General features: G+C 54.0%; 1 protein-coding gene across 2 annotated transcripts in view; it reads right to left on the minus strand.

The window, feature by feature from the left end:
- AGO2 (argonaute RISC catalytic component 2) overlaps window positions 1-22,878 on the minus strand; it is a 119,655-nt gene that overhangs the window by 13,191 nt on the left and 83,586 nt on the right. For both annotated transcript variants that reach the window (XM_030794943.1, XM_030794944.1), the window contains exons 11-17: window positions 18,249-18,382; window positions 16,074-16,258; window positions 14,432-14,591; window positions 11,181-11,271; window positions 8,128-8,322; window positions 6,309-6,443; window positions 2,145-2,246 (exon numbers count right to left, since the gene is read on the minus strand). In XM_030794943.1, the coding sequence (XP_030650803.1) occupies window positions 2,145-2,246; window positions 6,309-6,443; window positions 8,128-8,322; window positions 11,181-11,271; window positions 14,432-14,591; window positions 16,074-16,258; window positions 18,249-18,382 (1,002 nt within the window). The remainder of the gene's footprint in view (window positions 1-2,144; window positions 2,247-6,308; window positions 6,444-8,127; window positions 8,323-11,180; window positions 11,272-14,431; window positions 14,592-16,073; window positions 16,259-18,248; window positions 18,383-22,878) is intronic.

Here is a 22,878-nt window from a genome sequence, read left to right on the forward strand (position 1 = left end):
GAGTCGAGATTGCGCCACTGCACTCCAGCCTAGGGGACAGAGTGAGACTCCGTCTCCAAAAAAAAAAAAAAAAAAAAAAAAAAATATAAAGCAATATTGAAAGTGGACATAACAAGGACAGTGCCATTTGCGTATCTTACGTTTTATATAATTGATTTATAATGGCAAGAAAAAGACCTCTAATAAAAGTTATACATTAGGCCAGGTGCAGTGCCTCATGCCTGTAATCCCAGCACTTTGGGAGGCCGAGGCGGGCAGATCACCTGAGGTCAGGAGTTCGAGACCAGCCTGGCCAACATGGCGAAACCCTGTCTCTACTAAAAATACAAAAATTAGCCATGTGTGGATGCGTGTGCCTGTAATCCCAGCTACCCAGGAGGCTGAGGCATGAGAATCGCTGGAACCCAGGAGGCAGAGGCTGCAGTGAGCTGAGTACGCGCCACTGCACTCCAGCCTGGGTGACAGAGTGAGACTGTCTAAAAAAAAACAAAACAAAACAAAAATTACACATTAGTACTAACATTGTAGAAGTGAGAGTGTGAACGTGAGTACCATTTTACACACCTCCTGAGGTTGGAGATCCTTTGAAATGAAAGCAGCACCAGCTGCTGACTGCAGGCCTCTCTGTGGCCACCTCTGCCTGCCTGCCCGCCTCACCGCCTGCTCCACCTGCCAGCCTCCCAGGCCCTTCCGACAACAACCTGTCCAGCACAGTCCCTGCCACCTGCTCTGTGTCTAGCCCTGTGCCGAGGCCCCTGGTGCTGGTGGGCAGTGGAACGTTTGTCCCTGATGCTCCACTGCACACGCTCTGGCACCCCTTCCTGACGTGTGACTGGTGGCTGTCACAGGGACCCAGGGGAGTGAGGGCATCTGTCTCCATGGGTCTGCTAAGGACACAGCAGCAGTGGCAGCCTTGGGCCATAAATAGCTCACCAGAGAAGCATCCCCCGTTAGAAAGATTTTGGGTAGAAAGTTCAGGGAGAAGAGTTTGCCCAGGAAACACGCCCGGGAGGCCCTGGTGGGTGAGGCTCCCCCACCAGGAGGGAAGACGGAACAGAGGGCACACGCAGGCAGGGCACAGCCCCAGGCCCATCTCGCCAGCCCTGGCAAAGCAAGCCAACACTGGGACAGGCGCTTTGCACCAAGAAGTGCCACAAACCCTGCACGCACTCCATCGCCTGCTTCTCAACAACCCTTCGAACAGCAAAACCCACTCTCAGCTCCCGGGCTGCAGGCTGGACCCGGCCCACAGGCCACGGTTCACCAGCCCCTATTCCTTCTGTCAGGCATGTGAACGACGTGACATTTTTAAATATTTCCATTGGAATATTAAAGGTACGTACAAAGTTCACAGCAAATCCTCAAACTCTAGGGTTCAAATCCTTTAGGAAGAGATATTCAAGTCCTTACTTATACTTTCAAAAACCAAAAGCCCCTCTGATCAAGCTCTCTGCAGGCAGGGACGGCACGTGACTAAGGTTCCTCCTGCCCCAGGGCGAGGCTCTGCAGAGCTGGGGAGGGGCAGCTCCTGCCACAGGTGTTCCTGCTCCTGTCAGTGCTCACAAGAATCGCCTTGGGCCAGATGGGGGGCCCCTCATGAAGGAACCCAGAAGAGCCTCGGGGTGATAACCAACACCATGGCAACCTTCTCGGAGCACCCAGTCCTTGGCTGGAGCCTGGCCCTGGCCAGTGATTGCGCAAGGAGGGGACGGCAAGGCTGACTGCGCCAAGTGCTCGTGAATCGACATGAGGCTGCCCCATGTGGCCCCTACAGCAGCTTCCCAGTGGCCTTCTAGCTGCCACCCCACGGCAGCCCCAGCGCCTCATTCCTGCTCAGATCCCACCAAGCTCCAGCCACACCACACCCCCGGCTCCCCAAGGCCCTTGGTGCTCCCTGCTCCTCAGCCCTACCAAATGGGACTTCCTTCTTCTGGGAGGCCCATGCTGACGCCCCCCCCCCCGCCCCAGACCCCTCTCCCCACCCCAGCGCCTGGCACAGCCTGGGCTCCCCGGTTCCCTGGTACTGCCTGTGTGGGCCCCTCACACCACATCCCACATGCCAGCCAGAGCGCAAGTGTTTGCTGAATGTGGGGATGACACGGCAGACAGCCAACACTCTGTCCAAAGAGGACTCCCGGCCTTACCTGGATGCCAGCGTGACTACACAGGTAGAAGTCGAACTCGGTGGGGTGGGTGATTTTCGTGTCCACAGTCGTGCCTGCTGGAATGTTTCCACTTTTCCCAACCTTCGGCAACACAGGCATCTCGTTAGACACGGCCAGGGACCGGCAGAGCCAGCAGGCGGGCCAGGCAGCCGCGCCGCCCGTTGGCCAGGGTGCCCTATTTTGAAGTTTTTAAATTGGCTAATACAGGTCCTCGGTAGTATAGTGTTAAATAAAATGCAACCAGTGCTGACCACCAAGTTAAATGAGTTAATGTTCTATGTGGGCTGGGGTTATTTTCCGCCAACTCTCATGAAGGCCCATGAGTTAAATGCAGTCTTTTTACTGCAGAACGTGCCTTTAATGCCTGAAGAGTCCCTCACTACTGTTGGTGCTATTTTGATTTGAGGTCAAGATGGAAACTGTCACCAACATACAAATCTAAAGCTAAACCAGGTGACTGGCTGCGGACAGGGCATCGTCTGAGCACAAGCAAACCGGCGCTCGAGGCAGAGGCGCTGGGGGGCTCTAAACGCTGTCAGGAGCACCTGCGCTGTGCTGGTGTCTTGCTCCCAGCACCTGAGAGAGCAGGGCGGCCCCATCAGAGACTGTCCCACAGGCCAGGGGCGGTACCTATAACCATTCAATGGTTTAATTACAAGGTCACAAGCATGGACCAAAGTCAGCCAAGATGCAGGCATGGCCACCACAGCAGCAAACCCCCACCCCACAAGCCCTGCTCCAGCATTTAGCAGGGTCCCTGATGAATGTTTTCTAGTTGTACACATTTTAAATATACATACAAAAAAGAATCTCCAGTGTGTTCCCTTCTTTGCAATTTTTTTTTTTTTGAGATGGAGTCTTGCTTTGTCACCCAGGCTGGAGCACAATGGCGCAGTCTCAGCTCACTGCAACCTCTGCCTCCCAGGTTCAAGTGATTCTCCTGCCTCGGCCTCCCGAGTGGCTGGGACTACAGGCATGTGCCACCACGGCCGGCTAATTTTTGTATTTTTAGTACAGACGGGGTTTCACTATGTTGGTCAGGCTGGTCTTGAACTCCTGACCTCGTGATCTGCCTGCCTCGGCCTCCCAAAGTGCTGGGATTACAGGCATGAGCCAGCACATCCGGCCCTAATATCTCTTTTCAAAGTAGGTTTGGATTTTGTTCATCTGCTTTATTTCTTCTTCAGTTTCTACCTCATTATTTTCCATTCCAGGATGGAGAAGTGGCGTGTAGGTGTCACCAGGAGCAAGCTGACTTCAGAGCCCTCCTGCCTCCTGGCAACAGAGATCTGGGGGCTGCAACGGGGAGGAAGGGGGACAGGGGAAGGCACCCAAGGCCATGAGTGCCTCAGCCTTCCCTTGACTCCTGGGGACTGAGGTCTCTTATTCCCATCCTTCCTATGTCTTTAGGCTTCTTTGATCGCTCTCTTTCTTGTTGTACAACACATTCATCTAAATCTACAGACTGCACTGTTTTAGCTGCATTGCATAAGGCTTGACAGGACATTCTTGATTTTGTTAGGTTCTGAGTACTTTGTGATTTCTATTCTTGTTACATGTTTAATGCATGAGCTACTCAGCAGTGAATTGCAAGTTGAAAACATTCAACTTCGTTTCTACTGTTGATTTAAAATTTAATTGTATAATTATTAAAAAAATATGGCTTGAGCCTGAAGTTTGGAAAGCTCCTGAGACTTCCTTTGTCCTGGCAGAACTTTTATAACCCTTCCATGTGAACTCAGCTATTTGTAGGGAAGATTCTATCTAGCTATTAGACCTGGCTTGGCTTGTTCATTTCACTCTTCCAATTTTCAGTTTCTTTTTTTTTTCTTTAAGACAGGTTGGAGTGCAGTGGTGCAATCACAGCTCATTGCAGCCTCAACCTCCTGGGCTCAAGCAAGTCTCTTGCCTCAGCCTCCTGAGTAGCTGGGACCATAGGTGTATGCCACCACACACAACTAATTTTTAAATTTCTTTTAGAGATGGGGTTTCACTTTGTTGCTGAGGCTGGTCTTGAACTTTTGGTCTAATACGATCCTCCTACCTTGGCCTTCCAAAGTGGTGGGATTACACGCATGAGTCACCATGCCTGGCCCCAATTTTTTTTTCCTTAGTTTTTCATTTTTGTCTTGAAACAGTATAGTAAGAGCTGTGTAAAAATATCCATCTTTGATGGCGTGTTCATCAATTTCTCCTTAAAATTCTGTGAGTTTTTGCTTTACTTTTTTTTTCTTTACATAATTTGGTGTTAGGTACATTCAAGCTCATTAGTTGCTGTATCTTTTTGGTGAATCATTCCACTTATTTATTTATTTATTTTGGGGTATTTTTTTTTTTCTTTTTTGAGACAGTCTCACTCTGTCCCCCAGGCTGGAGTGCAGTAGCATAATGTCGGCTCACTGCAACCTCTGCCTCCCAGGTTTAAGTAATTCTCTTGCCTCAGCCTCCCGAGTACCTGGGACTACAGGCGACCGCCACCACGCCTGGGTAATTTTTCTTATTTTTAGTAGAGATGGGGTTTCGCCATGTTGGCAGGCTGGTCTCGGTCTCCTGACCTCAGGTGACCCATCTGCCTCGGCCTCCCAAAGTGCCGGGATTACGGGCGTGAGCCACCGTGCCTGGCCTGGTGAATGATTCCTTTTACTGTGATAAAATATCCTTTTTCCTCACTGTGATGCTTAACTTCTGTTTCGCCTTCCATTTGCACAGTAAACCTTCCCTGTGTCCTTGCACGGGTGTGCCTGTAGGGAGTCTAACACTCTTAAGTATTCTTTCCTGGGTGCCAAGTGGATGATAACCCTCTGCCTTCTGGCCCTGCCTTGACCAGGTGAAGGTCTCCTGGTTCAGTCCAAGGCCTCCTTTCTGGGCAGGTCTCTTTCCTTAGGCAGCTACCTTGATGTTATGCAGTTAGGACAATGTGGATAGGTGTGAGTTTATTTTTACTTATCCTACGAGGAATACAGAAAACACTTTTAACCTGGGTCTCCTATCTTTCGTCAGCTGTGGAGAATTCTCAGCTGTTCTTTCTACAACTCTTGCTCCTCCACATTCTCCTTCCCGAACCCCTGTGAGATGACCCGTGGCACTTCAACGCCGCCACCTCTCCTCCCCTCCTCAGCACCACCTTCCAGCCCTGCCACAGGGACCTGCTGGGAGGGTCCAAGTTTGCACCACTCTGCCAATTCTTTACGACTGCACAGCTCCTTGCTGTGACTTCTAACTGGGACTTTTTCAGAGCCACCTCTTTTGGTAATCTATTAGATAAGTGACATCTTGTGCCTAGACCTAGCCTAGGCCTATGGGATTTATAAATTAAGACTTTTTGGGCCGGGCGCGGTGGCTCACGCTTGTAATCCCAGCACTTTGGGAGGCTGAGGCGGGCGGATCACGAGGTCAGGAGATCGAGACCACGGTGAAACCCCGTCTCTACTAAAAATACTAAAAATTAGCCGGGCGTGGTGGCGGGCGCCTGTAGTCCCAGCTACTCGGAGAGGCTGAGGCAGGAGAATGGCGTGAACCCGGGAGGCGGAGCTTGCAGTGAGCCGAGATCGTGCCACTGCACTCCAGCCTGGGGGACAGAGCGAGACTCCGTCTCAAAAAAAAAAAAAAAAAAAAAAATTAAGACTTTTTGGTGGGGCACAGTAGTTCACACCTGTAATGCCAGCACTTTGGCAGGCTAAGGCAAGGGGATGGCTTGAGCCCAGGAGTTTGAGACCAGCTTGGACAACATAGTGAGACCCTGTCTCTACAAAAAATTTAAAAAAAAAATTAGCCAGGTGTGGTGGCACATGCCTTAGTCGCAGCTACCAGGGAGGCTGAGGTGGGACGATCACTTGAGCCCAGGAGCTAGAGGCTGCAATGAGCTATGATCGCAGCACTGCACTCCAGCCTGGGTGACGGAGCCAGACCCCATCTTAAAACACAACAAAACCCTCCAAAACAACAACAAAAAAGCCTTCACCAAATCAAGGACAGCCTTCTCTAGTGCCTAAACCTGGGTCCCCATGAAGCCCCTTGGAGGACAGAGTCACCCTAGGGCCTGGGACAGCGGTACTGTGGCCAGCAGGTTCTCTGTGAGTGTGCTCGGGGTGTGGGGCTGAGGGGAGAACTGTGCCCCCTGCCTGGAGTTATGCAGAAACTCACCCGCTCGTTCTTGTCAGTGCAGAAGAGCCGGGTGTGGTGCCTCTTCTGCACCACGATGAAGGTGATCCCGGGCTGGTAGTCTTTTTCCAGCTTGATACAGGCCTCACGGATGGCCAGCAACTCGTGGTGGAGAACCTAGGGGCACGGGAGGGAGGAGGTCGTGCTTAAAGATGGTAGTGCATGTGAGCAACGGTCCCACGTGCGGGTTCTGGGTTTAGAACACCCAGCCGTGGTGATTCTGAGAGACAATGAGTGTGTTCACGGGGAGGTGAAAACACAGGAGGGCAGAAACCATCCTCTCTGCAGGGAGGACTGGATGCAGGAGGAGGGGGCTTGGCACTCAGGAATGGAAAGAATACTTCCCCTGGAGGGCCCAGGAGGTTCTGTGTATGCAAGGGGCGCAGCCAACGCCAGGGATGCAGGCTGGGCTCTGCGCTGAGAAGGCACATGCAGAGGCCAAGCTCCTGCAGAAGCTCAGGGCAGGCTTTGGGCTGGGCGCGGTGGCTCACGCCTGTAATACCAGCACTTTGGGAGGCCAGGGTGGGCAGATCACAAAATCAAGAGATCGAGATCATCCTGGCCAACATGGTGAAACCCCGTCTCTACTAAAAATACAAAAATTAACTGGGCGTGGTGGTGGGTGCCTGTAGTAGTCCTAGCTACTTGGGAGGCAGAGGCAGGCGAACTGCTTGAAACTGGGAGGTGGAGGTTGCAGTGAGCCGAGATCCTGCCACTGCACTCCAGCCTGGTGACAGCGAGAGTCTGTCTCAAAAAAAAAAAAAAAAAAAAAAAAAAAGCTCAAGGCAGGCTCCAGCCAGGAAGTGCCGGTGGGTCAAGGTGTATCCATTCTGTCCTCCCAGGAGGCCATGGGTCTCGGGAACGAGCTCTGCTTCCACTCTGCACTGGGAAGGCAAACGCGGGAGCTGGGCTGCGTGCCATCCCGCCTCCTGATCAAGGCGGGCGAGTTTCTGAGCTCCTGGGGCAGCCACCGAGGATGTCTTCCCACCACACTGGGTGGGGCTCCTCCCCAACAGCCCCGGGGCGGCTTTCTGCTTTTCTTGCTAACACCTCCCAAGGAAGCAACCATATGGCATGGCAAGGGGTGGGGAGGAATCAGCTCTAGCCATCGGGAGAAACATTCAGGGCGTCCATCGCCCGGGTTCCAGGCCAAGATGGACTCATTCCTGCCCACAGGTCACCTTGATCTGGGGGTGCTGCGTGTGCTCTCAACCAAAGACAGCAACGAAACTCCCCTCACCCCTCTGTGATGGCTTCCCTGCCTGTCCGGACCCGGCAGTGACCCACTGTGGCCGTCCCTCTCTCTACATCCAGACAGTGGCCGCGTCCTGGCAACCCTACCTTCAACAGAGCTGCCACCTATCCCTCCTCCCGGCCCTGCCTCCACACTTCTCACACTGCAGACAGCATCCCCAGACGCGATGAGCTCCCCGCCTCGCAGAGACATCCGACAGCTCTCCACAGCCTGCAAGGCAAAGCCAAGCCCTTGGGAAGCCCCCAGATGGAGCTCTGCTCTGCGAGTCAGCGGGACTCAAGCGTCTCTCCCTCATTGCTTGGTCCCCAGGCCCATACCCACCCCTCCTCCTCTCCCTCTGTCCTGCCTCAGTGTCACGTGTCAGGGTCTCGACAGCCCCATGTCCCATCTCCTCCCCGGGACCCCCTTCCATGCTGTGACCAGATCAGCCTTAGGGCCAAATGAAAGCCACATCATTCTTGCCATTCATCGAGTGTGGTTCTGCTGCACAAACAGGTGAATTACAGGCCCCGGAGAAAGGGAGGGAAGGTTCCAAGAGGCGCCCACCTGCTGGAACTGGCCTTCGGAGACGCCGTCGCGGTAGAAGATGATGCGGGTGGGCTTGAAGCGCGTGGACTTGTAGAACTGGATGAGGAGCTCGCGGACCATGGCGGCCAGGTCTTGTATGATCTCCTGCCGGTGCTGCTGCACGCGCACGGTGGCGCAGTAGCGATTGGGGTGGGCGTCCATGCTGCCCACCACCTGCAGGAACAGGCAGTGAGTGTGGTCAGGGGTTCCCAAAACTTTCCTCTCCTGGGCATGTGCCTGGACTCTCGGGAAGATGGGGAGAGAAGTGTCCCCACCCTGGAACTCATGTCACAGTCAAGTGACAATGGCTGGCTGGGTGTGAACTCAGCCTTTAGGCTTTTGGTGTCTGGCAATAGTGTTCGTAAATAAAATACGTCCTGAAGTACAAAAGTTTGCCAAGTTACATAGTTAAAAAAAAAAAACAAAACAAAACAAAAACAGGCTGGGTGCAGTGGCTCACACCTGTAATCCCAGAACTTTGAAGGCCAAGATGGGCGGATCACCTGAGGTCAGGAGTTTGAGACCAGCCTGGCCAACATGGTAAAACCCTGTCTCTATTAAAAATATAAAAATGAGCTGGGCGTGGTGGTGCATGCCTGTAATCCCAGCTACTCGGGAGGCTGAGGCAGGAAAACTGCTTGAACCCAGGAGGCAGAGGTTGCAGTGAGCCAAGATCACACCATGCACTCCAGCCTGGGCAACAGAGTGAGACTCTATCTCAAAAACAAAAACAAAAACAGATTAGAACTATCCTCTGCTTGGGATCAGATGTGGCTGAATTAATCAGTCCAAAGAAGACACCGGGTGGGGGTGTCCCTATTTCTTCCAAAGAAACTACAAGCACATCAACACAGAGCATCCCGAAGGCACACCAGCCATGCGAGCAGCCACCAGAAGGTGTCAGCCACAAAGAGGGCAGACAGAGAGAGCCCAGCACGGCTCTGCGGTTCTCTGTCGGGGGCCCAGGGAGTGTGAGGGATGAGGTGGCCCAGCCCACGGAGGGAACCGGGTAGATCTCCACGTGCCACTCCACTCCCTGGCTGGGGAAGGCGAGGTCCTTAAATTTTGAAAAACACTGATGGAAATAAAACCTCTCATGTCACTGAAAAATAGGAACTGCCTCTTGGCAATCTGCCTCCTCCTTCGTCAATCCTTACAGAACAAGTTCTTTCCCAGTTAATTCTCCTACTATTCCACGTCCTTTGTCCTGCCTTGGGCTATAATTTTTCTCTTAAACCAAGAGAAAAATAAATAAACTCTGTAATGTTTCCAGTTGGTATAAACAGAAATACATTAACATAAACAGAAATCTGTTCCTATTGATTGAGAATTGTGGGGATAGGGGATGAACACACAGATCTCTCTGTTCCTGAAAACTTGAAAAACAAAACAAAACAAAACAAAAAAACAGCCTAAGGCTCCAAAAGCCCAAGATATAGTTGAATGCTTCATAACATTTGTACAGAAAACCACAAAGCTAACGGGGACCAGGTGAGGTGGGGACAGGGGAGGGCGCCAGCCCGCTGTGCTGCGGGCTTTCCCCAGCTGCAGGACCCTCGGGGGCTCCCCTCTGTGCCCTGGCTCCCTCCTGGGCACACTGGTGCCCAGCTGTAGCTCGGTGACGGCCATGCGGTGCTTCACCATCAGAGGAAAGGGCTGAAAATGGCTCAGCATGGCCAGGTGCAGTGGCTCACGCCTGTCATCCCAGCACTTTGGGAGGTTGAGGCAAGTGGATCACCTGAGGTCAGGAGTTCAAGACCAGCCTGGCTAACACGGTGAAACCCCCATCTCTATAAAATACAAAATTTAGCTAGCCATGATGGCAGGTGCCTGTAATCCCGGCTACTCAGGAGGCTGAGGCGGGAGAACTGCTTGAACCTGGGAGGCGAAGGTTGCAGCGAGCTGAGATCGCACCATTGCAATCAATCCAGCCTGGGTGACAGTTACTCTGTCTCAAACAAAACAAAACAAAACAAAACAAAAACAAAAATAGAAACAAAAAAACCCACACAACAACAACAACAACAAAAACAACTCAGCAAAGTGAGCAGTGGTGTATGTGTGGGAGTGGTGGGGTTGTGATTATTGGGCCAAGTGGCAAGAATTAGTTGATGCAATGTGAATTTCCTAAAGCAAGTGTGCCCTGAATAACACCAGAGCACATATCATGTTGCTTTTCTTCCACCTGGGGCAGCTCGAATGGCTTCCTTGTGTCCCAGATAGATTCTCTTGATCCATATTCTCTCCCAACTAATGAAATAATAATGGTAGCATTTTCTTTTTCTTTTTTGACAGAAAATCTCACTTTGTTGACCAGGCTGGAGTGCAGCGGTGCAATCTCTTCTCGCTGCAGCCTCGACCTCTTGTGCTCTGGCAATCCTCCCACCTCAGCCTCCTAGGTAGCAGGAACTACAGGCACACGCCACCACCTCCAGCTATTTTTGTAGAGATGGGCGTTCGCCATGTTGCCCAGGCTGGAATGTAAGCATTTTCTGAGCATCTACTATGTGCCAGGCACCGTGCCAGGGGCTTAACTACATCATTTCCTAATTCTCCCATGAGGTCAACATTTGTTTCCTCATTTTACACCCAAGAAAGTTCTGAAACATTAAGCTCATTGTCCAAGAGAAACAAGAAAATAGAAGCAGCACGGGCCTGTCTGAGGTTCGGGGCTGTGTCCAAGGCCGGAGTTTTCATGCTGTGGGGGCACAGGGGTCATCACACCCTAGGCTACCACCCCCCAGTCAGGCCCCCATGTGCAAGGGGGCCTCCTGCACTTCAGACCTCCCAAAGGGCTGGGATAGGCATAAGCCCCTATGCCCCACCTCTGACTGCTTCTTAGAACTTATTTTGCGTCATTCTAGTGTCCCCTCCAAACACCTCTCTCCCACATGAGCCCAGCCGTCCCTACCGCAGCTTAGTGAGACCCCATGCCTTTCAGGAAGGACCCCTGGCCACGCTGTGACAGTGGGACTTCGACAGGGTCCTGCATGTTGTCAATGGAAGACCCATGGGGAAGTGCTGACACTCACGGCGGCAATGGAGGGCTTCTTCCCGTCCCCGGCGGGGGGATGAGTGACGTCCGCTCCCAGAAAGATGACGGGCTGCTGGAACACTGGCGGCCTGAGGAGAGGAGTGGCGTCAGGGGCCACAGTGAGACATGTCTGGACCTCTGACCCTAGCAGGTGCCACTATCACCTTTTGGAGGTGGTCAGTGTACCATATCATGGTAATGCTTTTGAAAAGAATCCTTATCTTTTAACAGGAATACTAAAAACCTTGCAGATTAAATGATACAAGGTCTGAAATCTGCTTCAGAGCAGCCAGGGGTTGGGGGGCTTGGGTGGAGTGTACTCCAGACCAGACGGGCCAGGGGCTGACAGCTGTTGAGGCTGGGGCTCAGGCCCAGGAGGGCTCACCCTTCCACCCTCTACTCCCTCTGCAGCCTCACCCACGCCAGGGTTTCCCACCGCCACCCTTGGCACCACCAATGCCTGGGGCCAGCTCGCTTTTTGTTGGGGCAGGGGGCTGTCCTGAGCATGGGCAGACGCTGAGAGGCCTCCACCCACTGGATGCCAGTAGCACTCCATCTAGCCTGACACCCCAACATGTCTCCAGACACGACCACACGTCCCCTGGCAGCAAAACCACCCCATGGAGAACTTTCAGACCCTGAGTATATCCCAGCGGTGACTTCTCCGGGAGGCAGCACGCATAGGGGCAGGGACAGGCATGTGGGCCTCGGGCTCTCCGAGGAAAGGCAGAGGTGGTGACAGCACCTCCCTCCCGGGTTGAGAGTGCACCACCCCTCACCCCACCCAGCCTTGCTCGGCTGCTGCAGGCAACATCAGGAAGCGTCAGAAGTGGCCGTTCTGCCAGCCCTGCCTGTTGGAAACCGGGTACATGGGGCCCTCGCCTCTGCTGCCCTCTCCCCGCATCCATTTCTCCACATGCCTGTGACTCACTCTCCGCCCACATCCTCTCACTCCCATCGCCTGCCTTGCGGCAGAGCTCCCTGACTCAGCCGAACCCATCACTGCTTGCACTGGCTCCCAGGCCCCTTCTAGTCAGACCTCTCACGGCCATAGCAACAAGGCTCCTCTTCTGAAGGTCACCGATGACCTCTGCATGACCCAGACCTACGGCCGAGCCTCAAGCCTCGCTGTGTCTGGCCCGCTGCAGGACACACTTCCCTTGGTGCCTAGGGCCCTGCGGCCGGCCTCCCTGCCCAGCCTCTCCCATCTCCGCTGGTGGTTCCTCCCTCTCCAGGCCATGAACTCCAGCCTTCTCCAGGGCCCAGGGCTTGGAATACCACCTGTCTGCTAAGGATTCCTGGATCCTGTCTCCCCTGACACCAGCCTCCTGGTTCCCACCATCCACTCATCAGCTGCACTCAGATGCCCTGCAGAGGCTGTGGGGTCCAGTTCACCCATGCCCAGTGCTCACCCTCCCTACAGCCTCCCCGTCTAATGACGACGGGGTCTCTCCTGCAGCCCAGGCCAAGGGCCTTGATTTTTCCTTCACGCACAGCCCAATCCCACCTGCCAGAAAGTCCCAGGGCTCTATCTCCAACACATCTCAGAGTCTAGGTGCTCCCTCTGTGCCCCTGCCCTGGCCTGGCCCAGGCCACCAGCCCCTCTGGACTTCATGGAGCCAGAGGTGGCCACACCGTTAGTCGGGTGCCTCCAACGGCCCCAGCTCACCCCAGCTCACCCCAGCTCACCAGAGGGAGCCTTTGTTCCCCAGCATTCCCCAGGCTGCACGTGGGCGGGCCTGTCTCCTGTCTGCTCTCAGGGTCCTCCCACGGCTCTGCTGTGCACCTGCCGCCTGTACAATGGGCTCATGACCTGGGTGCCTCCACCAGGACTTCCAGGCCGGTGCTGCCCACTTATGGCCCAAACTCCCTGCACACAGTAGGTACTCAATATATACAGAACCTGTTGACTGAGGAACAGCACTTTCAGTTCCCAGCCAGCTCTGGATTGGTCTTTGCTCATTCCCATGAACCTGTTTCACCGCTGAGCCCGCACCCACGCTCACAGCCGTTCAACTGGGAATCCAGGTTCTTCCCATGTTACCACCCTGCTCCCTGATGAATTCAACGGACTGTTTCTGGGTGCAACTCGGTGGCTCTCAAAACCTGGTCCCCCGTGTAGCAGCATCGGCACTGTGTGTGTCCACTTGCTAGGGGTGGAAATTCCTGGCTCTGATCAGTCCTGTTGAGTAGGACACTCGGGAACGAGCCCCGCTGGGGTTCAAGAGCTGTTCAGGTGTGAGGACACTGTGGTGACCCAACACAGGCCTGTGCACACAGCAGGGGCTCGCCACTGCCCACTTTCCAAATACAGAGGGTCACTGCCTTAAGGCAGTTCGATTTAGGATTCTTAACTCTGTGGCGGTGTGCCAGTGATGCAGATGGAGCGCACTGCCTGGCTTAGGACGGCTTTATCAGCCGAGCCCCACTGTGACTGGGAGCTCCAGCAGATTCACGCCACAGGGGCTGCCTATGGCCTCCAGTTCCCTCCTGCCCAAATGCACAAATCATCTGATTCTACGTATTCTCCATTGTTGTCGTCCAAATGTTAAGACAACTGCCAGGGTTGGCAAAGATGCCTGTCGTCGTGTGGAGACGTCTTTCTTGCCTACATCACAGGTTGGTGCCTTTGGAGGAGGGGAAGAAGCAAACCCTGGCCCTGCCCTGGAATACTTGGATGCTCAGCTGGTCAGGAGGTGCCAGAGGAGGGTGCAGCTCCATCACCCCCAACCCCCGTCCCCGGTGGTCAGCCCCGGGCCTCTGAGACTGGCAGGTGGCCAGCGCTTGGCCACATATCCTGTCCTGGCCTGGGAGCTGCCAACAGTGTGCTCCGATGAGGAGCTTTTCAGTCTGAAGTCCCGGCACGACACAGCATCCATGACTAGCCTAGCGTGGGAAGCGTGGGGGGGCCCTGGTCCACACGGTGGCTGCTGCTGCTGAGCCAGGGAAGCCCATCTCCATCTCCTGGCCATACAAGGCATGCCCTGCTCTGCCTTGCCCACTGGGATTCAAGGCACAAATTTCTCTGTCTGGAAACCCGGCCACAGTGCTCAAACTCCTGCAGACGCCCCTGGTTCCCAGCAGAGCATAAGCAGCCAGATCTATGTCTGACATCTTTGCTGTGGCCAGGACGGTGCTGGGCCCAGGTGAGGGGACCCTGCCCCCCTGCCACCTGCATACCGCACCCCAGCTTGTCAGGCGCCCCACCGTGCCCTGGTCCGCAGGCGAGGTAAAGGGGCCGGGCCTCACCTGCCCTGGGGCAGCAGGATGTTGTTCACGCCTCCCAGCTTGACGTTGATCTTCAGGCAGAGGTTGGACAGGGTCTGCGGCGTGGTCCTCTGCACGTTCTTCATCTGCACGCACTGCGTGGCCATCCCCAGCACCGTGTCTCCCACGCGCTTGACCTCAGCTAAGGGACATGAGAGGCACACACACAGCTCTGCTGGCGCCCCTTCCTCAGCTGGCCCCGAGAGCGGCAGCTGCCAGCAGCCCTCTTGCCCCCATCTGGCAAGTGCAACCATGGCAGCTGTGCTGAGCTTTGCGTGTCCCCCTGTCCAAGGTCGGCAATAGAAGAGGGTCACTGGCCCCAAGGGGGACGCCAAGCTCCTTGGAGTCCACACTCCGGCACGGCTGTGCCCGCCTCACCCAGGCCAGGCCTCCCCTCCCTCAGGGAGGGAAGTTGAGTGAGTCTATCTCATCCCTCCAATTTACCAACAAAACCATTTAAATGCCTCACCTAGGGCCCCAGGGCAGGAGAGAAAGAGCCCAGCTAAAAGAAAGGCTTCCTGCTTAGGAAGGCCACTTACACTGGCAGGGCATGGTGGCTCACACCTGTAATCCCAGCACTCTGGGAGGCCGTGGCGGGCAGATCACCTGAGGTCAGGAGTTCAAGACCAGCCTGGCCAACATGGCAAAACCCCGTCTCTACTAATAATATAAAAATTAGCCGGGCATGGCAGTGTGTGCCTGTAATCCCAGCTACTCGGGAGGCTGAGGCAGGAGAACCGCTTGAACTCAGGAGGGAGAGGTTGCAGTGAGCCAAAATCACACCACTGCACTCCAGGCTAGGAGACAGAGCCAGCCCTTGTCTAAAAAAAAAAAAAAAAAAAAGAAAAAGAAAAAAAGGAAGGTCACTCACCTCACACCACAGTGCTCTGGCTGCAAGCAAATGCTTGGGTGGTTAAAAATAAAAACACTGGCACCCTCAAAATCCTTGGCAGATGTAGACCCGACATCAAAGAGCTCCAAGGACCCACCCCCCGCTATTCCTGGTCTCTTTCATGAAGCAACTGGTCAGCTGCTCACTGGGCAGGTCTGGGAAAATGGTGACCCTGGGACAATGTTAGCAGGATGTCAACACCAACAGCTTTTTCTTCCCTTCTTTTTTTGGGATGTTGAACTTAGAGAAGTGTGGTTTTTACATGTCAATAATCTGTCTGTGGCTGGGCGTGGGGCCCTGTGGGTGACCCCCTGGCATGGATTTTGGCAAAACTCCACAATATTCTGAGTTGGGCACAGAGGTTACACATGGGCTGAGTCCCGGGCAGGACCTGGCCCTGGTGCAACGCTCTGTGCATTAAACTAATGCTCCCCCATCCAGCCAACACGCATGCTGTATGATGGATGGGGTGCCCACCCATGTGCCAAGGCCTGTGCCACCTGAGGGTGCTGACTGCCCAGGACCACGGCATCATACAGGACAACGGGGAGGCCCTGAACGCAGTGATCAGAAGTGGCAGTGATGAGAAGCCACCTCTTCTTTCTCAGCCTCCTGAAAGGCCCGAAAGGAGCATCTTTCTCAGTGCAGCAGAAACAGAGGGGCTTAGGCAGGAACAAACACCCACAGAGACCAGGATGGCTCGCCACAGCCAGCGGGAACGCCCACACCTACCGTACACGGGTGTCTTTCCGGGCAGGATGACCACCACCAGCTGCAGGCCCGCATACGTGTTCTTCAGGTGCCGGAACATGGGCTCCACGCTGTCCGCCCCCTGGGCGTATTTGCAGAAGCACGGCTGGCCCTGGATGGGCATGCCGGCGTCTCTCGAGATCTTTCTGAGCTGCTCTGTGAAGGACCTGCAGGAGAAGGCTCAGTTCACTACCGCGCACTGGGAATGGCAGAGAACTCAGGCTGACCAGAGGCTCTAACACAAGGGCGTCATTTTCACAAAGCCCAAAGCACTTTCACTGAGGTCAAAATTGTTCTTAAAGTCCTGGATGAGGCCAGAATTCAGAGCTATATCTCCTGACACATACTAACTCATGAGAAAGGTTAAGTGTGCTCAACATACATGTAAGCGCACTCAAAAGTCACGTGCGGCTAAGTTGCCATCGTTAACACAGCAGCCTTTAAACCGTGCTCACGCTGCCTCGCGGCTGTGGTGGCCCCAGGGCGGTGATGCGACGCTGTCCTCGTAAAGCTGCTGAGCAGTGCCTGGAGCTCCTGTGAAGAAGGCCAGCGCTCTCCCCATGCGCAGGCCAGGCACTGTCAGAGTGAGGGAGGTTTTCAGCTCACTGTCCTTTTGGATCCGCCCCCCAGTAGTTCTGATGGGCATAACTCGGACTGTATGACATCACCACGAGAGAAAACAGCAGCCCGCAGCCCGCAGCCCGAGGAGTGCCAGCAGCTGGCGACGGCCGGCCTCGTGAAGCTGGGGCGGGGTGGGAGGCAGGGCAGCGGCTTCTATTTTAAGCTGAAGACTAAGAATCATGTCACCTTCTACAATAAGGGCGAGGACACGGCACTCCAACCCAGCCAGTGTCCAATTTCCTGTACATTAGATCAGGTCAAGAAACACGTGCATGTCCACCCGTATCTTCAGCTCCAGGCCAAAGTGAAGGAAGGGGCCAAGGACAGAAGAAGGGGCAGGAGGTGACCCCGTGTTCAGAACTAACCTACTTCGGTTTGCTTCCCAAACCCCCTCTCTAGGCTTCCACCTCCTCTGCCAGCAGTGTGGACACAAGGTGGCCTCAGAAGAACAGATGGCCACTCGCCAGCAAGACGTCAGCTCCGAGGGCCATGCCCCCGTTCACAGCCAGCCCTTGCTGGAACTGTTCAGGGACCGGCTACACCTCGCAGGATGGAGTTGTCCCCTGCTGCCCCCACAGGGCAGGGAAGCAAAGACTTTATGTTCCCTTTGAAGTTTGGCACAAAGGCACGAGCCACCCTGCTGTGTGCTCCCGACACAGTCCCACTGGGCCCGTACCTGGCACGACTGTGCTGGCCGAGGCGAGCGTCCTGGGTGAGGGCAGCCCCTTCCACAGCACTTGGGCCTCCTAGAGGGCCCGGCGTTCACCTGGGCAGGTGGCAGAGACCTGAACCAAAACTTCTCTCCTCTTAATCACTCCCCTTGCCTGGGAAGGAAGATAATACTCCCAGCCTCTCCACCTCTCTATTTCACCATCTCTTCCTATTTTTTTTCTTGACAGGGGGTCTTGCTTTTTCACCCAGGTTGGAGTGCAATGGTGTGTGATCTTGGCTCACTGCAACCTCCAGCCTCAGTGCCCCGAGTAGCTGGGACTACAGGTGCACCACCACGCTTGGCTAATTTTTGTATTTTTCGTAGAGGTGGGCTGGTCTCAAACTCCTGACCTCAAGTGATCCTTCTGCCTCAGCCTCCCAAAGTGCTGGGGATTATAGGCATGAGCCACTGTGCCCGACCCATCTCTTCCTGATTCTGTCTTCATTTTCTCCTTCTAATTTACACAAATATGGAGCTAAATTTTTTTTTAAAGTGACTGTAGTTCATTGAATCCAATTATCTCTTTTGCCCCTGCTTACAAATTTCCTTCAGATCCTGTTTGGTTTTGTCTACGGTCTGCGTTACTTCTCCATGCTCACTGCAAGGGTGGGTCCCAGGAGTGACAGGGGCACCGATGGGGCCAGCATGTCTTGCCCTGGCCCAGCCAATGGTATTTGACAGGGAAAGGCTGATGAACCCTGACATCAAAACCCATACCAGCGCCCTCATCCCCACCCCAACCAGAGTCAGCCCTGCAAGTGGTCACTCGAGCTGCCCATCGGGCAGGACCCCCAGGCCGGAGCCTCTGCCTGTGGCAGGCTTACTTCAGATGGACTTCCGTGCACTGGCGCTGGGGGGCGAAGCACGCGATGGCCCACACCTTGATCTCAATGCCCGTGTGGAACTGCTTGTTCCGCATGTCCCAGACGCCCTGGACAGGGGTCGCGATCGCTTTATTCTGCAAATGGCAAAAGGTTCAGGGTGAGAAAAAAATGGAAAACATATTCCTTCAACCTTAGACTTTGTCACTCTCACTGTTGGTCGCCCTGACCAACAATGGCTTCCCAGGGAAAGAACTTTTGTGTTGTCTCCTGTCTCTGACCTGCCTAGTGATGCAGACAACCGGCAGGATCGGTAGATGGATGGATTGGTGGAAGATGGGTGGGTGGATGGTTGATGGGTGGGTGGATGGTTGATGGGTGGGTGGATGGTTGATGGGTGGGTGGACGGTTGATGGGTGAGTAGATGGTTGATGGGTAGGTGGATGGTTGATGGGTGGGTGGACGGTTGATGGGTGAGTAGATGGTTGATGGGTGGGTGGATGGTTGATGGGTGGGTGGATGGTTGATGGGTGGGTGGATGGTTGATGGGGTGGGTGGGGTGGATGGTTGATGGGTGGGTGGACGGTTGATGGGTGAGTAGATGGTTGATGGGTGGGTGGATGGTTGATGGGTGGGTGGACGGTTGATGGGTGGGTGGACGGTTGATGGGTGAGTAGATGGTTGATGGGTGGGTGGATGGTTGATGGGTGGGTGGACGGTTGATGGGTGAGTAGATGGTTGATGGGTGAGTGGATGGCTGATGGGTGGATAAGGTAGGTGGGTGGTCGGTTGATGATCGGTGGATAAGACGGGTGGGTGGATGGTTGATGGGCGGATACAGTGGGTGGGTGGATGACTGATGGGGGCATAAGGTGAATGGGTAAATGGTTGATGGGTGGATAAGGTGGGTGGGTGGATGGTTGATGAGTGGATAAGGTAGGTAAGTGGATGGAGAGATGGATGGATGGATGGATGGATGGATGGATGGATGGATGGATGGAGTTAGATAGAGGATGGATGGGTAAGTAATGAACAGACAGATGGGGGCTAAGCCAGGAGGAGGGAGGCCCAAAGCTCCATCCAACCTCATGAGTAGCCTAGAGGAACAGAAGTGCCTTGCCATGCTACAGGAAGGCCTCCTGTTTTATACAGAGCTTTCCCTCATTTCCCTTCCTCTATCATCAATGACGTGGGAAGGGGAGATCAGAGCTGGGACTGAGCCCATAGCTTTTTCCACTCAGCATGCCACTGCCTGCAGCTGTGTCGGAAATGGGAGCTACTTCCACTTGAGAAGAGAAAGGCGAGCTGTGCAAATACGCTGTCAGCTCTCAACTAGACAGGACCAGCCAGCCCTGAGCACTGTCACCTAAGGAATCTTTGAACTGCCTTCAAGTGATTCTCAAGAGAAGGGTGGGCCAGGAAGGGTCCCGTGTGGGAGGGACAGGCACTCCTAGGCCTGGGGGCATTGCTAAAGGATTCGGCTGTGCCTGAGTTGCCGTCATTTACTCTGTAGAGGTTTTTGTTTTTTTAGCAGGAAGCATTTTTCGTACAAAATACAAGCCTGCTGTAGAAATCAGACACGTGGTAGAAATAAATGCCTTGTTTCCTATATTTTTATAACTACTGCCTGTTCCCACCAGCCTCCCTGTGTGCAGACAGCCTGGGGCTCCAGACAGGGAGTGCACACACACGCACGCATGCACACACACACAGCCTCTTACTATACAGGTGCTTCTCAACCTCGGCACAACTGACATCTGAAGCTCAATGATTCTTTGTGACGGAGCTGTCCTGTGCCCTGTATGCTATCCCACTCACCCCCAAGTTGTGACAATAAAAAATGTCTCCAGACACTGCCAGATGTCCCCTGGGGGGCAAAATCACCCCTAGTCGAGAACTCCTGCTGTACACATTGCTTTCTGAGGGATATTTTGTTTTTTTGCAGTAACAATAGAGCAGGCGACAGGAATGTTTCCTCACATTATAATGTTTTAGAGAGCTGGAAAAATGTATTCATGGATTAACAGAAGCATTACACACTCAGTCAGGTGCAGTGGCTTACACCTGTAATCCCAGCTGAGGTGGGAGGACCGCTTGAGCCCAGGAGTTCAAGACGAGTCTGGGTAACATAGTGAGACCTCGTCTCTACACATTACAAACCTAGCTGGGTGTGGTGGTGTGGCTGTGGTCCCAGCAATTTGAGAGGCTGAGGTGGGAGGATCGCTGGAGCCTGGAAGGTCAGGGCTATCTCTGACACTACAGCCAGGGCAACAGACAAACACTCTGTCTCAAACAAATTACAAGTTTTGTTTGTTTGTTTGTTTGTTTGTTTTGAGATGGAGTTTCGCTCTTGTTGCCCAGGCTGGAGTGCAATGGCACGATCTGGCTCACTGCAACCTCCGCCTCCTGACTCAGCCTCCCGAGTAGTTGGGATTACAGGCATGGGCCACCACACCCAGCTAATTTTGTATTTTTAGTAGAGACAGGATTTCTCCATGTTGGTCAGGCTGGTCTAGAACTCCCGACCTCAGGTGATCCGCCTTCCTGGGTCTCCCAAAGTGCTGGGATTACAAGTGTGAGCCACTGCGCCTGGCCTTTTTTTTTGAGACAGTGTCTCACTCTGTTGCCCAGGCTGGAGTGCAGTGGCACAATCTCGGCTCACTGCAACCTCTGCCTCCCAGGTTCAAGCAGTTCTCCTGCCTCAGTCTCCCGAGTAGCTGGGATTACAGGCGCGTGCCACCACGCCCAGCTAATTTTTGTGTTTTTTAGTAGAGACAGGGTTTCACCATGTTGACCGGAGGCTGGTCTTGAACTCCTAACCTCAGGTGATCCTCCTGCCTTGGCCTCCCAAAGTGCTGGGATTACAGGCATGAGCCGCAGCGCCCAGCCTATAAGCTCTCTTAATCCCTACATTCTGAGATTTGTGCAAGGTTGGCTTAAACAAGCTCTTCTGTTTTTCAGACAACCACTGCCCTTGCTAAGAGTTGGAAGCCCAAGGGAACAGAAGCCAGCAGGGCTGTGACACGGTGCTGGGTTCAAAAGCCCCGCCCCCCAACAGAGGCCAGGCACTCCTCTCGCCCTCCCTGGGCACCTCCTCCCCAACTCATGAAGGGGAATCATGTGCTCTTCCTCCTGGGCTTGGGCTGTGTTTATACAGCATCTAGGGCCTCGGGGACAAGCAAGCCAAGGAGGGGCTGAAGGGCCTTGGTCAGACTCCCTTCAGAGAGACAAGCAGTGGCCGTGCCCACCACCAGGGACAAAGACCCCCACGTGATGGGGTGCCATGCAACAGTGCCAGAGGACAAGACGCACACGCACAGCAGCACAGAACGGCCAGCAGCCTCTCAGCAAGCTCTAAGGAAATATTAGCTAGAAAATAGCGAGGCACAGAAATATAGGTAATGCTATTATTTTCACAAAAAGGGGTGAATCATCCCTGGGAGATTTTACAAAGGAGAAAGAACACCAATTGCTTCCTGAGAGGGCAACTGAGAACTGGGAAAAAAGATACTTTTTCCTCTAATTCTTTTGTATCTTCTGAATTCTGAAACATTTAAAAAACAGAACTGTTGGCCGGGCGCGGTGGCTCACGCCTGTAATCCCAGCACTTTGGGAGGCTGAGGCGGGCGGATCACGAGGTCAGGAGATCGAGACCATCCTGGCTAACACGGTGAAACCCCGTCTCTACTAAAAATACAAAAAAAATTAGCCGGGGGAGGTGGCGGGCGCCTGTAGTCCCAGCTACTCAGGAGGCTGAGGCAGGAGAATGGCGTGAACCCCCGTGGGGCAGAGCCTGCAGTGAGCCGAGATCGTGCCACTGCACTCCAGCCTGGGCAACAGTGAGACTCTGTCTCAAAAAAAAAAAAAAAAACTTTTTTTTTTTTAAAGTATTGTTTTATTTTTTGAGACAAGTCTTGCTCTGTCACCCAGGCTGGAGCTGGAGAGCAGTGGCACGATCTCAGCTCACTGCAACCTCCGCCTCCCGGGTTCAAGTGATTCTCCTGCCTCATTCTCCTGCGTAGCCGGGATTACAGGTGCGCACCACCACTCCAGGCTAATTTTTGTATTTTTAGTAGAGACAGGGTTTCTGGTCTCAAACTCCTGACCTCAAGCGATCCACCCGCCTCAGCCTCCCAAAGTGCTGGGATTACAGATGTGAACCACTCACTGCGCCCAGCCCAGAACCCATATTTTAAAATAAGACAGGAAAAACAAACAAAAAACAAACCAAAACCTCCCTACAGGTCTTGAGGATGAGAATAAAATTCCGTTAGGTAGAAACTAGGGTGTAAAAGGTTAGGCAGACCCTTACACAGATGCCAGGTGCTTAAGAAAGTCAGTGACCTCTGACACTAAGACCCTGCAGAGCCCTGGTGTCCCTTCCAGCGTGGTCACCTCTGGGCCCTCCCATCAGACGTGGTATGCTTGCACCCGTGGTATGCAAGCCCAGGAGGAAATAAGAGGAGACCCCGGAGGGCTCAGTGCTCAGGACACCTTTGGTTACACACTGATAAAAAGGAGAAGTTAAGGGCTGGACACAGTGGCTCACGCCTGTACTCCCAGCTACTCGGGAGGCTGAGGCGAGAGATTTGTTTGAGCCTGGGAGTTAGAGGCTGCAGTGACCTATGGTCAT

Source organism: Nomascus leucogenys, chromosome 16, assembly GCF_006542625.1.
Source record: "Nomascus leucogenys isolate Asia chromosome 16, Asia_NLE_v1, whole genome shotgun sequence".
In the NCBI taxonomy this organism is placed as follows: domain Eukaryota; kingdom Metazoa; phylum Chordata; class Mammalia; order Primates; family Hylobatidae; genus Nomascus; species Nomascus leucogenys.